This window comes from Lynx canadensis, chromosome F1 (assembly GCF_007474595.2).
Source record: "Lynx canadensis isolate LIC74 chromosome F1, mLynCan4.pri.v2, whole genome shotgun sequence".
Lineage (NCBI taxonomy): Eukaryota > Metazoa > Chordata > Mammalia > Carnivora > Felidae > Lynx > Lynx canadensis.
Window position 1 is genome coordinate 68775761 of NC_044319.2, and position 14501 is coordinate 68790261.

General features: G+C 60.1%; 2 protein-coding genes across 2 annotated transcripts in view; both read right to left on the reverse strand.

Annotated features, from left to right (window-relative positions):
* Nucleotides 1-639: 639 nt before the first annotated feature.
* SLC27A3 (solute carrier family 27 member 3) lies at nucleotides 640-4993 on the reverse strand. Its single transcript, XM_030302423.1, has 10 exons — nucleotides 4327-4993; nucleotides 3865-4074; nucleotides 3400-3558; nucleotides 2719-2843; nucleotides 2326-2520; nucleotides 2131-2221; nucleotides 1813-2011; nucleotides 1511-1608; nucleotides 1254-1384; nucleotides 640-958 (listed from the first exon to the last, which is right to left on the reverse strand). The coding sequence occupies exons 1-10, from the start codon at nucleotides 4922-4924 to the stop codon at nucleotides 782-784; spliced, it is 1983 nt and encodes a 660-aa protein (XP_030158283.1). The 5' UTR covers nucleotides 4925-4993; the 3' UTR covers nucleotides 640-781.
* Nucleotides 4994-6036: 1043 nt separating this feature from the next.
* The window catches only part of INTS3 (integrator complex subunit 3), a 38226-nt gene continuing 29761 nt past the window's right edge, over nucleotides 6037-14501 (reverse strand). Inside the window, exons 19-30 of the mRNA XM_030302417.2 lie at nucleotides 13666-13710; nucleotides 13350-13469; nucleotides 11640-11793; nucleotides 10567-10635; nucleotides 9671-9746; nucleotides 9199-9312; nucleotides 8840-8888; nucleotides 7872-8039; nucleotides 7555-7655; nucleotides 7333-7405; nucleotides 7011-7167; nucleotides 6037-6903 (exon numbers count right to left, since the gene is read on the reverse strand). Coding sequence (XP_030158277.1) covers nucleotides 6826-6903; nucleotides 7011-7167; nucleotides 7333-7405; nucleotides 7555-7655; nucleotides 7872-8039; nucleotides 8840-8888; nucleotides 9199-9312; nucleotides 9671-9746; nucleotides 10567-10635; nucleotides 11640-11793; nucleotides 13350-13469; nucleotides 13666-13710 — 1204 coding nt within the window. The 3' untranslated portion in view covers nucleotides 6037-6825. The remainder of the gene's footprint in view (nucleotides 6904-7010; nucleotides 7168-7332; nucleotides 7406-7554; nucleotides 7656-7871; nucleotides 8040-8839; nucleotides 8889-9198; nucleotides 9313-9670; nucleotides 9747-10566; nucleotides 10636-11639; nucleotides 11794-13349; nucleotides 13470-13665; nucleotides 13711-14501) is intronic.

The following is a 14501-nucleotide window of genomic DNA, read 5'->3' on the forward strand; positions in this document are numbered from 1 at the left end:
GCGAGAGTTCCATCATCGCAAGCTTTTAGATGATGAGCTTTTCTGATGCTTCATTTGGGGGCCTCTCTCCGTTCGTTTCCCCAATTGCTCTTGCTGCCACAGGCGCACGAGCGCTCTGAGCCCTGCTCCCAGGAAAGGCTCCCAAGGCTCCTCAGAACCCAGGGGGCCCCAACCTGGGCTGCTTCTTCTGGGAGCGTTCGATTAGGATTTAATAAAGTTAGAATCATCCGAACTAGGGGGCCGAGTGGCTCCACCCTTTCCCCTCACTAAGAGAAGTGTCTAGGGCATCCTTGTCCGCAAAATCAAACCTGTTTTCCCCAGTTGGCTCTGTTCAGCCCAGCCGCACCCGTGTCTGTGGAGACGCGGGGGGCAGCGTTTCTATCTCTGCCCACCTCTGCTGCGCCACGGCCCCCCCAGGGAGTGAAGCTGGGAGGGGACACACCGCACAGGTAGACATCATCCGCCAGGGACTCCCCGAGGACAAGGATCACATGGGGTCACCTGAGAGGAAAAGGCCCAGGTCCAGACATGGAGCTCGGGCCTGTGTGAAGTCAGGGCAGAGACGTACGTGGCTCTGTGCCAGGGGAAAACGTCAGAGCGAAAAGCGGTTCCACCGACAGGGAAGACGGACGCCACAGATCAGAGATTGGCCCTGGCCCCATTTATTACAAAATAATGATTACAAATCTGGTATAAAAAAGACCCCGGGGGAACCCTGGCGCACCTGCCACACCCCCACCCCACAAAGCCGCTCCCTCAGACACCTTGGCGGGGAGGGCTCTCAGATGCGAAGGTCCCCAGCCAGGAGGGCACTGTACCGGGCAGGTGTGAGGGGCAGGTAGGCACCCCCAGCCCGGTCCAGAACGTAGAGGGGGTCAGACAGTGCGCTCGGGTTAAAACCCTCCTTTGTCATCCGAACCTTCTGCTGCTTGAAGGTTTCTGTGGTGGCCAGAGACTCCTGGAAGGGGTGTCAAAAGGGGTGGAAGGAAGGAAGGAAGGGGTACTTTGCCTGAATTCTGTCAAGGGGCAGGTCCCGGGAAAGGAGGCATGAGATCAGGGTTTGGGATAGGGGGTCACAGAGAAGGAGCCAAGCCCGGAGGGGGGCATGAATGACGGACAGAGTGCACATCCAGGAAGGAGCTGTTCTTTCCCGCCAGGGACGGAGCTGCACAAGGACCCCCGCGCGGGGTTTGGAAGCCGCTGGCCGCCGCGGGTGCAGGGGCTGAGAGGTGGGAGCAGGAGGACTCGATTACCTGGAGCCTTAGGAATCGAGGCCAGGCGTAAGGCGGCAGGTTCTCAGAAACGTGGCTGTAGAGCTGCTCAAGGTCCAGAGAGTGGGGGGGACGCAGAACCAGGGCCGCCATCCCAGCCCTACCTTCGTGCCCTGGTGGTGTCGGGGGAAAGGCCAGCTGTTGTGGTGAGCCGCTCTCAGGCCTCATGCTCCCTGTGCCCAAGTAATACCAGTCCAGGGTGGCAGGCCGGCTGCCCTCCACCTCCCGTGTCTTGGCACCTGGCACGGTAACTCCGTAGACGTTCACCTCCTGAACAAAATCCAGGGACTCCAAGGCCTCCGCCACCTCGGTCGTGGCCACGTTCTCCCCTTTCCACCTGCAAGAGGGCAGAGATTCGGGGCCCTATGGGGGTGTGGGGAGGACGCAGTCAGGGCGCCAGACGGTCACAGGGAACAAGGTCTGAGAGGAGAGCTCGGATGAGTGGCTGGGTTTGGGTGGGAGTGAGGGAGTTAGGTTTAGGGGGTTTGGGTCACAGAGGTCAAATGTCCAGGAAAGGAGTCAGGGTGTCCTGGACAGCTACCTGAAGGTGTCTCCAGTACGATCATGGAAGCGAAGAAAGCCTTGGTCATCGCAGACCAGCAGGTCCCCAGTGTTGAAGAAAACATCTCCAGGCCGGAAGACGTCCTTCAGCAGCTTCCCGCGGTCCAGCTCTGGTCCCCCAGCATAGCCGAGGAAGGGGGACTGTTGGCTCACTGGGGCCACCAGCAGCCCAGGCTCACCTGCAGAGCCGCTGGGGTCAGGGGGAGCTGTCCATCTCGCCCAGAGCTTCCTGGCCCCTCACCCCACTCTCCAATTTCAACCCTCTGCCGGCTGCACCCCCCCCAACCTGAGCACCAACCTGGAGATGTGGCCACACAGTGCCCCTGGGTGTCCCGAACCGGCTCCCCTGTGGTGACATCATAGCGAATCAAAGAGAAGGGGAAGACATGCTGGGGGAAGGGAGACCCCGGCACTGGGTCATTTCAGTTGCACGAGCCCCTCCCTGCCAGCCCCCACCTTCCGCGGGGTCTCCAGCTCCTCCCCCACCCCTTACCTTGTAAAGCCAGGACGCACGCCCCACAGCACCTGGCTGGCCCGTGTAGTTGAAAGTGGCAACATTGCCCTCCGTTAGGCCATACGTCTCCAGCACCTGCAGCGGCCCGAAGCGCCGCACAAAACGCTCCCAGGTGTCCGGGCGCAGCCCGCTGCCCACCACCAGTCGGACCTTATGCCCCCGTTCCGCCTGGCTCTGAGATGAGGGGAGATGGGCAGAAGGTTCAACAGCAAGACGCCAGCTCCCAAAAGGGAAGCCCCGGCATCCCAGGCCCCTCACCCCACCCTGCCTGCCGTTCTCGTCCAGCCCCCAGGCAGGCGTCCCAGTGTCTCCTGCCAGCTGCCCATCTCCCTGCCCAGTGGCGGCAGCTCTGCCCAGGATGTGCCCACGCACCGGGGGCTGGTTGACAAGGTATCGGCACAGCTCCCCGATGTACTGGAACACCGTCACCCCGTGCTGCTGGCAGTCGTCCCAGAACTGGCCAGCTGAGAACTTGGACTTGAGCACCACTGTGGCCCCTGCCACAGGTGGGGAGAGAAGGGAGGAAGGAAGGTGAGACTGAGGGCTGTTGGGGGGGGGGGGGAGACCTGACCCCCTCCCTCCCGGACACCAGCCTTCACTGCAGTGTCCTTCTGGGAAGGCCCTGCTGGGACAGTCAACAGCAGCCCAAGGTGGCCCTCCTGCTTTCCCTCCGGTGCCCCAGAGAGGTTAATGCCCTCTCCCTACTTCCTGTCCCCAAGCAGTGCATCCTGTATGCCTAGGCCCCCAAGTCCCAACCTTCTTCTCCGTTTGCTTCTCCCTGGGCTGACATGCTCGGCCCTTCACCCCCCTTCCCCCACGTGGAGTCTGGAGGCCTCCCTAGTTCCTCAGTGTCTAGGTTGTGCGGGTGATGCTTCTCCATTGCAGCAGGAGCTCTTGGAGAGGAGACCTCTGCCTCCTCCCTCGTCTGGAAGCGTCCCCAGGTGAGCTCACCCCAGGTGAGCAGGTACTTAAATAAACGTTTGCTAGGAAGAAAAAAGTTTGCTGGACGACTGAAGTTTGGGGAGGGTCGAGGTGGGAGTGGGAGAGACTGACCGATGCCCAGGCAGCCCACAATGCCCAGTAGGGAGCCAGACATGTGGTAGAGCGGGAGGGCAAGGTAGATCACATCCTCCTGGTGGGCACCGCACAGCTGGTAGAAACCCTGGCACTGCAAGATCTTCAGGTGGCTGATCCGAGCAGCCTTGGGGAGGCCTGTGGGTGATGGGGGAGATGGGCGGAAGGGTCTGAGCTCCAGGCCCCGCCTCCCTCAGCCCCTGCTGGGTGAAGAGGCAAGGCTGAAGCTGACGCCAAGCTGTCCTGGAAATGGCGGGAAGTTCAGGGAGGTGGAGAAATGAGGAAGCGGGCAGGAGCGAATACAGTCGTGGCTGGGATCTTGGGATGGGCCCGGGGAGGGGGGTGGAGGAGTGGCCTAGGAGCTGAGGCCACGGTTCCTGTTCCTAGCGTCTTGCCTTTCTCTGCCTTCGTTTCTGGCAGGGGAGTCTGGTGTCCCGTGCTCACCCGTGGTGCCGGAGGTGAAGATGTACAGGCACGTGTCCATTACGCTCTGGGGGGCAGAGAGGTACCCGGGCACCGGCTCATCCGCTTCGGCTGAGGCCTCCGCCAGCACATCGCTGATTCCGGCCAGACGGGTTTCGGGGCCTGCAGCCCAAAGATGGAGCCCCATGGCTCTCAGGGCCGGCAGGTCAGGCTCCAGGGACTCCAGGAGCTCTGGATGGGGTGGGAAGGCAAAGCTCGGCGGCCCAGAATGCCTCCCCACCCCGCAGCCCACTTGGCGCCGCCCTCGCCCCTCCCCACCACCTCACTCCTCCGGGCGAGGGCGAACGGTGCGCATCTTCCGTCACCGTTCTGGGAACCGCAGACGCGGCCCCGTCGCTTCGCAAAGCCGAAGCCTCATATCCCCAAGCACCCTTTCCAAGCCCCTGCGAGCCAGCTGGGCCCCTTCTGCAGTCCCGGCCTCACCTGGCGCCAGCACCAGCGCGCGCGCGCCGCAGCTGCGGAGGCAGTGCAGGAGGGGACCCCGGCGCAGGGCGGCGGGCACAAAGGCCGCGCGCAGGCCGGCCTTGGCCAGCCCGAACCAGAGCCACAGGAACTCCGGGCAGGCGGGGAGCAGCAGCGCCACGGTGGCCCCGGGGGTCAGAGGGGCCGCGGCGCCGGCCGCCCCGGCGGCCCGCTCGTTCCCCGCGCCGCCGCCCGGCCCCGCGTCCCAGCCCCGCGCGCGCAAGAAAGCGCGCGCAGCCCGGTTGCTCTGACGCTCGGCCTCCGCGTAGCTAAAGCGTCGCGCGCCGTGAATGAGGAAGACGTGCGCGGGGCGCTGCCGGGCCAGCTGCGCGAGGCGCCAGGCCAGGCTGCAGCCCCCCTCGGGGCCCCTCGGGTCGGCGGCGGCCGCGGCCAGGGCGCGCGCCCGGAGAGCCCGATTGCAGCGCAGGACGCGCACCGCGAAGGCCAAGTCCGCCGCTAGCCAGCGCAGCCGCGGCCAGATGTGCAGCGTCCGCAGCAGCAGCAGCAGCAGCGGCGGCAGCAGCAGCAGCAGCGGCGGCAGCAGCAGGAGCCCGGCCATGGCGCCCTCGTCCTCCGCTCGGCGCCGCCGCTCCCTCCCGAAAACTGGGGCCGCTCGCTTTTGCGCGGAGACCTCGCCTTCCCGGGAGCGCGCGTGCGCAGGCACACGCCCCTTTCCCACCCGCTCCCGCCCCCCCACCCCCACCACGGGCGCGGAGCCGAGGCCAGGAGGTGCGTGGGGGGCGGCCCCGCGCTCTCCGCCCTCCCCACCGCCGCGCTCGCTCCCCGACGGCCGGGAACCCACACCCTCCCGGGGCCGGGTTTTCTCCCACAGAGCTTCCCGGCCCGAGGCCACCCCAGCGTCTCCCCAGACACACCGAGGAACTCGGGCCTCCGGGCCTGACCCGCGCCCTCCCCCGGCGCCAGCAGCGGCGCCAGGGGGTGGCTGGGGGCCCGGACGGCCCGCGCTCTGGAGGGGCGACGGCGGAGGCCCCTCCCTTCGGGCAAGGGCGCCAGTAACTGGGGCCAGTGAATGCTTTCCATCCAGGTTTTAATTGGGGAGGAGGAAACGGGAAGGATGGGGGGTGGGGGTGGGGGTGGAGAGGCCGGAGTAGTTAGCTTTGAGGGAGGGGAGACTGGATTCCTAACAGACCAGTTCGAAGGCGGGGTCTGTCCTCCACCCAGACGTCACTCCTCCCTCCTCAGTCTGCCTCCCGGCCAGCCAAGGGGCTCTCTTCTGCGGGGACACACGGATGGGCAAGTGGCCAGGCCGTGGAACAAAGAGGGTCCTTTCTCTCTGGGATGCGAGTGCGGTCACTAGGCGCACTTCGGTCCTTCAGAATCCGAGTTGGGGCACCCCTCACCCCCAAGCCGTCCTCCGGTACTTGGTGACCACATAGACCTACTCAACTGGACAAATACTTATGCCGAGGAGAGAGGCGCAGGGAGGGGCAGAGTTCAGCAGGTAGGGAGATGATACCCCGACAGGTCAGGGCCCGGCCCACAGCCCACGGCAGCAGGGAGAAATGGGCAGGTGAGCGGTGTAGAAACCAGAACTCCTCTTGCTCCAGACAAAGGGGTGGGCAGGAAGGCAAGAGGGGACCTTGAGGGGCCACAACGGAGAGGGACGCCCTGTAGGTGCGCAGGGTAAGTGGGGGCAGCTACTCCAGCACAAACGAGGTTCTGGCTTGTTTTATTGTCATTTAAAAACTTTTAAAACGCGATTATCTCTGCCAACAAAACAAAACAAAACAAAACAAAACAAAACCGACAGAGCCAAGGAAATAGGACCATTTGACAGTTCTGTGGACATGGCTCCCTCTAGGGAGTCCCAGGGCTCTGGCCCAGCCTGGGGTGCCAACAACAGGTCAACACAAGCTTCTAGGCCGGTGGGGCCGCGGCCTCCCTCTCTGGTCCCTGCCTGAACTCTTGCGGCACCTGCCCCATGTTAAGAACAGGCAGGTGGACCATGTCACTGACGAAATACCCACTGCACGCAGGAGGACAGAGGGCAACTATGAAATGCGTGTTCAGGGCAAACCAGGGCCTGATGGGTAGCGTGGGAAGGGGCACCCACACACCTTTCTTCATTCCCATACCTGGCCTCTCTGGCCAGCAGCCCCATCTGCCATTTCTCTTCTCTTTGGGAGGCTGGGGAGGGGCAGGGGTGGAAGACCCGCACGGGCCAGGTTTCCCGCAGCCTCTGGCTTCAGCGGGATGTGAGTGGGTAGGAGCAGCAGTGTGATGGGGCCGGAGGCCCCTGGAGAGGAAGGGGGCAGGGGCTGGGGCTGCACGGCGGCTTCTCAAGGCTGAGCCAGAGGAGGCAGCGCGTCCTTCCCACCAGGTGAACTTTGGGCTGGGGGACAGAGCGTCTCCCCACCATCTCCCCAGCCCTTATTAACCTCCGAAACACCAAGGGGAGGAGGGCAGTCTGACCAGGGTTGGGATGGGGGACACAGGGCCTCAGTCGCTGTCAGACCCCACTGCAGAGGACCCTTTCCGTTTCCGCTTGGTGGGCTTCGGTTTTGCGTCTTCTTCCTCCTGAAAGAGATTTCAGGGGTGGGGGGTGTCGTGAGCCTGGGCAGCTGCTGGCCCCAACCGCACCTGCTCCCACTGTGGCTGCTGTGCACGGTGGCGGGGGTGCTCACGGAGGCACTGCTGGAGCCGGACTCTTCCTCGGCGTTGGGCGGCTGGGTGGCGTTCTTGCGGCTGCGGGGGCTGGACAGAGCTGCTTTCCTCCGGCTCTTGGGTGGCTTGGTGGACGAGTCCTCGTATTCCTCAGCCAGGGAGAAGAGATCGCTGAACCTGAGGGAAAGAAGAAGGCGCCCTCAAGCACACTCCTCCCAGCCTCTTTTCCTGCCCCCCGCCCGGACCTGTTGCCCTCGCTGGTCACTGAATCTTCATCCCCAGCAGGCTTCCTCCCCCGGGCCTCCCACCGCCTCCCGAGGCCAGAAGTGCCAGGAGCCTTACTTCATCTTGTGGGCCTCATCACAGCTTGCCTGCACGTGCTGCAGGGCCTGCAGAATCGGGGTCTGGCTAAAAACTGGAGGGAAGAGGGAGAGCGGGGACGGAGGGGCAGTGAGAGGGGCAGGAGCTCATTCGGCTCTCCGGCCCCCGCCCCCACCCGTTCGAGGGCCGGCCTGAGCCAGGGCAGTGCCATGCACGATAGGCTCGGGGGTCTGTGGTGCATACAGTTCTGCTTGGTGTTGGTCAGGTTGAGACGAAGGTTGTCTAAGTGCTCCAGGATCTGCTCCAGGGTCAGCTGGGCCAGCTTGCTGCTGGAGCTCCTCAGGCTGCAGGAAGTGGCGCGGCCAGAGTCTGAGCTCGAGGGCAGTGGGACACCCTCTCCGCCCCGCCACCCCGAGGCAGCCCCTAAGGGGCAGGCCGGAGCAGAACAGGGGCCAGCCACAGGGCGTCGGGCCAAGCGGGGAAGGGGCCATCCTGGACCATGCAGCTCCAGGCCACCAGGTGTCACCCCTAGCCAGGCGGACAGCAGGCCCGGGTCCCACCTCTGCCTCTTGCGTGGGAGGCTGTTGTTCTTGATGAGCAGGGACTTGATGTGCTCAGCCAGCAGCTCATCATGCTTCATGCACCAGTGCCGCAGGATGCTGGTGGTGAACTGGTCGTCAGGGTGGCACGGCCGACTCAGCACCATCTTCACCATCTCCTCGCTGGGCCTGGGTGCGCGAGAGGGGTGGGTGGGGGGTGCTCAGGGACCCCTGCTCTCTCCTGCCTACTTATTCCCCAAACCTCAGCCCTCAAACCCCACCCGAATCTGCAGCTTCCTGCTCTCACGCCCTCTCCCTCTTCTCTCTGGGCCCAGGAATGCTGGTTCCGTGCTTTGCCGAGCCAGGACACAGACGTGATTCTGCAGTTTCTGTGGTGGTAGCTGGCACGTGCTGGGGAAGCGGCTCACCGAGTCCCCCCCACCTTGCCCAGAACAGTCAGGAAATGGGCCAGGGAAGCCAAAGGACAGAACGGTATTCAGCCCGAGAAGGCGCTGGGGAAGGGCTGGCGAGCCACAGCCCCCAACCTGCCCACTTCCTGAAGGACATCCCGTACCACCTCTAATCTCTCAGGAGAGAGCAGAGAAGGTGGAAGGTGGGCAAGAGATAGGAGGGAACGGACCCACAGCTGCTGGGAAAGCGCCAGCACTGGAGGGTGGAGGGGCCTCCTCCACGGGGCCTCAGGAGAGGGGGGGGATGGGGAGCAGGAAACAGGGATGTCCGGTCCCCACCCCACCCCCTCCTCCCAGGGCAGCTCCTGGTGGGCAGGGGTGCAAAGTCGAGAGGAAGCCCGGATCCCAGGGGAGCTGCTTGGTTGTAAATCATTGTGGGGGAAGGGCAGAACAGCAGATGTCCACAACAGGAAGAAGTGTGGCCGGCTTCCTGAAGGAGCAGGACAGGAGCCCTTTGCAGGGGGGCTATCTTTTGGGACACTGCGACTGGGAGCTAGAGTCCCCGCAAGTAGAACTCACTTCTCTCTTCGGAGCTGAAGCAACAGGCAAGACAGGGCCTCTGGGTGCTCTGTGGGGTGGGGGCGGGGGGCAGAGGCTGTTGAGAGGGAGGCAGAATTCCAGGGAGAATCCTAGCACGTCTCCCATCCCCCAATCCGCAGCCACTCAAAGAAGCAAGGATGGTCTTCCAGGGTAGAACAACCCGTCCCTGCTCCCGAGCCCCTGGCACGGCGTGGGCCGGCTTGCAGGACACCCCTGAAGAGCGGAGGTGACCGACAGGGAGCCTGGCCTTCAGCACCTCGCCTTCCGGAGGGGCAGCGGTGGGGCCCCAGCCTTGCCCTGTCCCTCCCCCAATTCTCCCTGCCCGCGACCCTACTCACCTTTGTATTTGAGGTGCTGCAGGATGGGGATTATGGTCTCCAGGGGGATGTTGTGGGCCAGGAAGAGCTGCCAGGCACAGTACTGCTCAAAGGTCTCCCAGTCCAGGCTCTGGACTGCAGGGGACAGAGAAAGGGGTGCGTTCTCTCTCTCATTAGCACACACACACAGGGCTAATCCACAGACTACCAGCATCCCAAGCAGGGCTGGTACGCAGGTGAGGACAGTGACCCTGACGCTGCAGTTACTCTCCCTTTCCACACAAAGTGTTATTTTCAAAGACTTCATATCGCTTCTGTATTCCCACAGCCTAAGCAAGAAACAGATCCAGAGACCCTGCCCAAGACCACACAGCAGGGCACAGTGGTGGTCCACCCCATCCACAGCCCCAGAGTCAGCTCTGCTGTTACTAGGAAATACCCAGGGCTGCCACGCCTCTCTCCCCCAGGTGTCTGAAGGGGTCTGCTCACTTACTGAGAATATTGAGGACTGAGTCCTTTCGAAACATAACCAGGTTCCCCATCATCACATGGCAGACCAGCTCCTGGAGCTAAGGACGGGGAGGAAGAAGGCAAAACCCATTGGTTCTAAAAGAGGCCAGGAAGCTAGTATGCAGGGAGAAGCAGGAGGCCTCGCACAGGGAAAAACCAGGGGAAATGAAAACCTAGTTTAAAGGGCTGGGGATGAAATGATGGATGCTGGGGTATCTGAAGGATAAAGGGGCTGGTAAAAAGCAATAGGCCTGTTTGGAGGCAAAACATTAAATAACAAACACACAAACAAACAAACCATTAAAGTGGTTTCCACGCGCAGATAACAGGGAGAAGGGCAACTTGTCTCCCTGGCTCCAGTCTGGGCCCCGACCCATCCCAGCCTGTGCCTGGGGAGGAGGGAAGGGCTGGGAGGCAGAACTGTGGGACAGAGTGTAGCTAGGAGAAAGGCAAAGAAATAAGGGCTCTTCTCTCCTGAATGGGGCAAGTGAGTGGCGACGAGGGGCAGAAATGGACCCGAGCTCAGTATGAGAACGCATTAGCAAAGCTGCAGTCTCCCGGGGTCTGTGCACAGTGGAAGCCAACGGCCTGATTATTTTCACCCTGCGCCAAGGGGAAGGCCAGCTGAGAGCGAAGAAACAAACAAACAAACAAACAACACCAAGAAACAAACAAACAAACAAACAAAAACCACCACCTTCTCACTTTCCTTGTGGAACTGGAGTGTCCAGATAATACAGAGAATGAGCCCAGCCTGCCTCCCAGGGGGTCCCCTTCCCTGCTAGCCACCCCCCCCCCCCGGCCTGAAGTGCACACAGGTGCAAGCCAAGGCCTTGGCTCCCGTCAGCTGGCTTCCCACGATGAGAGCTCCTTGTGCACCTGCGCAGAGTCAATAACAGCCACGATCATGTTCAGCAGCTCGCCGCTCCGCAAGGTCTCATCTGGAAACTGGACAGAAAAAGACAGAAGCTGGGGCAAGAGTCCAGGGTGCCCCCGTTGGCTTGTACCTCATAATCCACCCCCTCTCTTCCCACATGCTCAGGGGATGGCAGGGTTAAGCAGGATGGTGGGGTCCTAACACGAGTCCCTAAACAAAGATCCAACAGCTGTGAAGCCAGGACTCTAACCCTTTAAGAACTGAAATTTGTTCTCTTTGTGTGTGTGTGTGTGTGTGTGTGTGTGTGTGTGTGTGTCAGGAAAGGAATGGGGAACCATCTAGAGATGAAACCAGAACCTGAAAGGACTGGACGTGACGGTGAGTGCCGAGCTGCAGCGGTGACAAAATAAACGTTCCTGTCTGGCACTAAACACAAACCCGCTCTATGCTAGCCCTCGGGCACAGAAGGGAAGGTGCGGAGTGTGTTTGGGGTGTACGAGGGGCAGGAGGCTTCCCTTCTTGAGAGGGAGCAGAGGAGGAAACTGCCGCGTGCTGGTCATGCCCCCTTCTTCCGCCCCTGCAGCTTCTGGGGAGATCACAGTTCCTCCTGTTGCGCCCACACCCTGTTTCCTGATGTCCCTGCGCCTGGGAACTTCACCCAGAGGAGGAAGAGAGGGTACCTCCTCCGATGTCCCAGTTCCTAGAGAAGACAGTGAGTGAACAAGGAAACGCAAGTCTCCACCACAAAGGCTGTGGTCTTTGGGAGCCACTAGAGAGAAACTGAGGGTGAGCCATCAGATGGCAGGAGGGCCTGTAGTGTGTGAGTGTGGCTGCGGCTGGGGGACCTGTGCTGGGTCCAGAGGGTGTGGCCGGAGCTGGGAAGCCAAGTGTACAGGCCCAGACCACATCTCACACCACAAGGCACAGAACAGGAGACATTTTGTAACTTTTAACAGAGGGGGGCCCATCGAGCCGGCAGGGGTGGGTGAAGTAGGGTCAGGGTCGTATGCAATGAGGCACATGGTGTCGTGAGCCTGCCCTGCGCAGCCGCGCCCGGAGCCCGGCAGACACTGACCTCTGTGTAGATGGAGGGTGTGAGGTGGCACAGCAGCCGCACGTCGTCCTCCTGACAGGCCTTCATGTCCATCATCAGGCAGGTGTGCAGGTCGCCCAGCTGGGTGGCCTGGGCAAAGGACTCATACAGGTTCATCTTCCCAGCAGCGGCTTTGCTGCAAGACCAGTTGGGCCTGAGCCAGCAGCCCGTCCCCTCAGTCGCCCCCCCGCCACCCCGCCCCGGAACCCCTCTGCTGCCCCTGATGCTCTGGGCAAGTCTGTCTCGTGGCCCTCTCCTGCCTTCCTCAGTGCTCCCGACAGGGCACTGACCACACACAGTGAAGCTGCCAACTGGTGACTGTCGAACACAGGACAGGGCTCAGATCAGGCCAGAAAGCCGAGCAATGAAGGCAGGAACACAGGCAGGCCCCCACCTCACATCACATACGAGCAATCGAGAAGAGGTTATAGGCCTGAACATAAGAACTGAAAACCACAGTCTTGGAAGAAAACACAGGAGTAAATCTGCAAGATACCACAAGCCCAAGTGACAGAAGAAAAAATAAACACGACTCAACAACACGTAATACTTGTGTCTCAACGGGTGCCATCAAGGGAGTGAAAAGACAACCTGCAGAATGAGAACATAAGGGACTCGAAATCAACAATAAACAGATGAATAACTCAATTAAAAAAATAGGAGAGGAAGGGACACCCGGGTGGCTCACTCAGTTAAGCATCCTACTTGGCTCAGGCTCAGTTTGTGAGTTCAGGCCCCATATCGAGCTCTCTGCTCTCCACACACAGTCTGCTTAGGATCCTCTGTCTCTCGTCCTCTCTCTTTGCCCCTCCCCCACTCATGCTTGCTCTCTCTCTCAAAAATAAACATTAAAAAAAAAATGGGAGAGGATCTGAAGAGACATTTCTCCAAAAAAAATATGCAAATGGCCAATAACAAGCACACAAAAAGATGCTCAGCATCACCAACCATCAGGAAAATGCAAATCAGAACCACAACAAGACATCACTTCACACCCATCAGGACAGCTGTCATCAAAAAGCCAGATAATAACAAGTATTGGGGTGCACGTGAGACACCGGAACCCGGCTGCTGTCAGGCAATTCCTCACAAATTTAAAATTAGGGGTGGCGTTTGGCCCACAGTTCCACTCTTGTACTCCGGGAAACTGAAAACACATGTCTAGGTAAAAATGTGTCCGTGAATGCTCAGAGCGTCTCTATTCACAACAGACAAAAAGGCAGAAACAAACCAACGTCCACTGACAGGTGAATGGATAGACCGTGGTGTGTCTATGCAGAGGAACAGTATTTGGTCACAAACAGAAATGAAGTACCAATCCGTGCTACGAAGGGGATAACCCTCTAAAACGTTACACTAAGTGAAAAAAGCCAGTCACGAAAAATCACACGTTGTAGGATTCCATTTATAAGAAATACACAGAAAAAGTAAATCTATAAAGACAAAAAGCAGAGCAGTGATCAACAGGGGTGAGGCGAAAGGGACAACGGGAAGGTAACTGCTAAGTGGGACACACATTTGTCTTGGGGGTGACGAAAATGTTCTAAAGTAACCAGTAGCAATAATTTGTACGACTCTGCAAATATACTTAAACCCACGGAATGATGTGCTTTAAAGCTGTTATCACACAGGAGGCCCTGGTGAGGACAGCTGCGGTGGGGAGTCCGCGTGCCCGGGGAGGCCCCTACCCACCTGGCCCTCAGGTAGTACAGCAGGTGGTAGCCAATCTTGGGCTGTTTCTGATACAGCTCGGACAGGAGGTCCAGAAGCAGAGAGAAGCTGCTGTTGTCCTCCTGCATCTGGCACAGGTTCCTGGACGTGACAGACGGGAGGGAAGGACAGAAGTTGACTGGGGCAGACTCTCCTGTGGAGCTTCTGGAAAGGCGTGTCTGTGCCCCCTGCAAACCCCTTCCTTCTGGAAAGGGAGACCCATTACCCCAGGACAGAGGCATATGCCTGGTGAAGAGGGATGACAGCACGGCAGTGCCCCCGACGGCTGGGTCCTTACCTAAATATTAGGTAGAGAGGCTTTCCCACAGACTCCTCCAGGGACCTGCGGGAGGGGGGTGACATCTAAGGGTCCACGCGAGTGGAGAAGGTGGGCTGCAGGCAGATGTTATGGAGGCTGGATGCCAGCCCGCTCCTGTCCTGACCAAAGGTTAACTTCCTACTGCTACAGAGAAAACAGGTTCCTAACAAGCACCACAGTCTGCGTTGTGACTGTCATTGAAAATGTGATTTCTGGGGCACCTGAGTGGCTCAGGCGACTAAACGTCCAACTCTGGCTCAGGTCGTGATCTCACAGTTTGTGGGTTCAAGCCCTGCATTGGGCTCACTGCTGTCCCCCTCTCTCTGCCCCTCCCTGGTTTGTGCTCTCTCTCAGATATAAATGAACATAAGAAAGGGAAAAAAAAAAAAAAAAAGAGATTCCTGCCCTTCAGGGAAGACCCAGGCAAGGGTCCAATCCCACCTAAAGCAGCAAGGGCTGGGGCCCCCGGGCTCAGTAGCAGCAGCAGGGCACCCAGGAAAAGGCGCTAGAGGCCACTGTCCCGTGCTCTGCATTCAGCAGGCAAAAAGAAATCCTTAAGTGAACGGGCACACGTTGAGACTAAAAAGAAGTGAAGAGAGGGACGTTTGGCTGACTTGGTCGGGAGAGCACATGACTCTTGGGCTTGGGGTTTTAAGTTTGAGCCCCACACAGGGGTGTAGAGATTACTTGAAAATAAAATTTAAAAACAAACAAACAAAACAAGTGAAGAGATGGTTTCCCTCAAGTCCACAGCAAGATGCCTCCTGGACTGGGGCTCCAAGAGCACACTTCTGGCTCCCAGAAGCCTGTGGGTG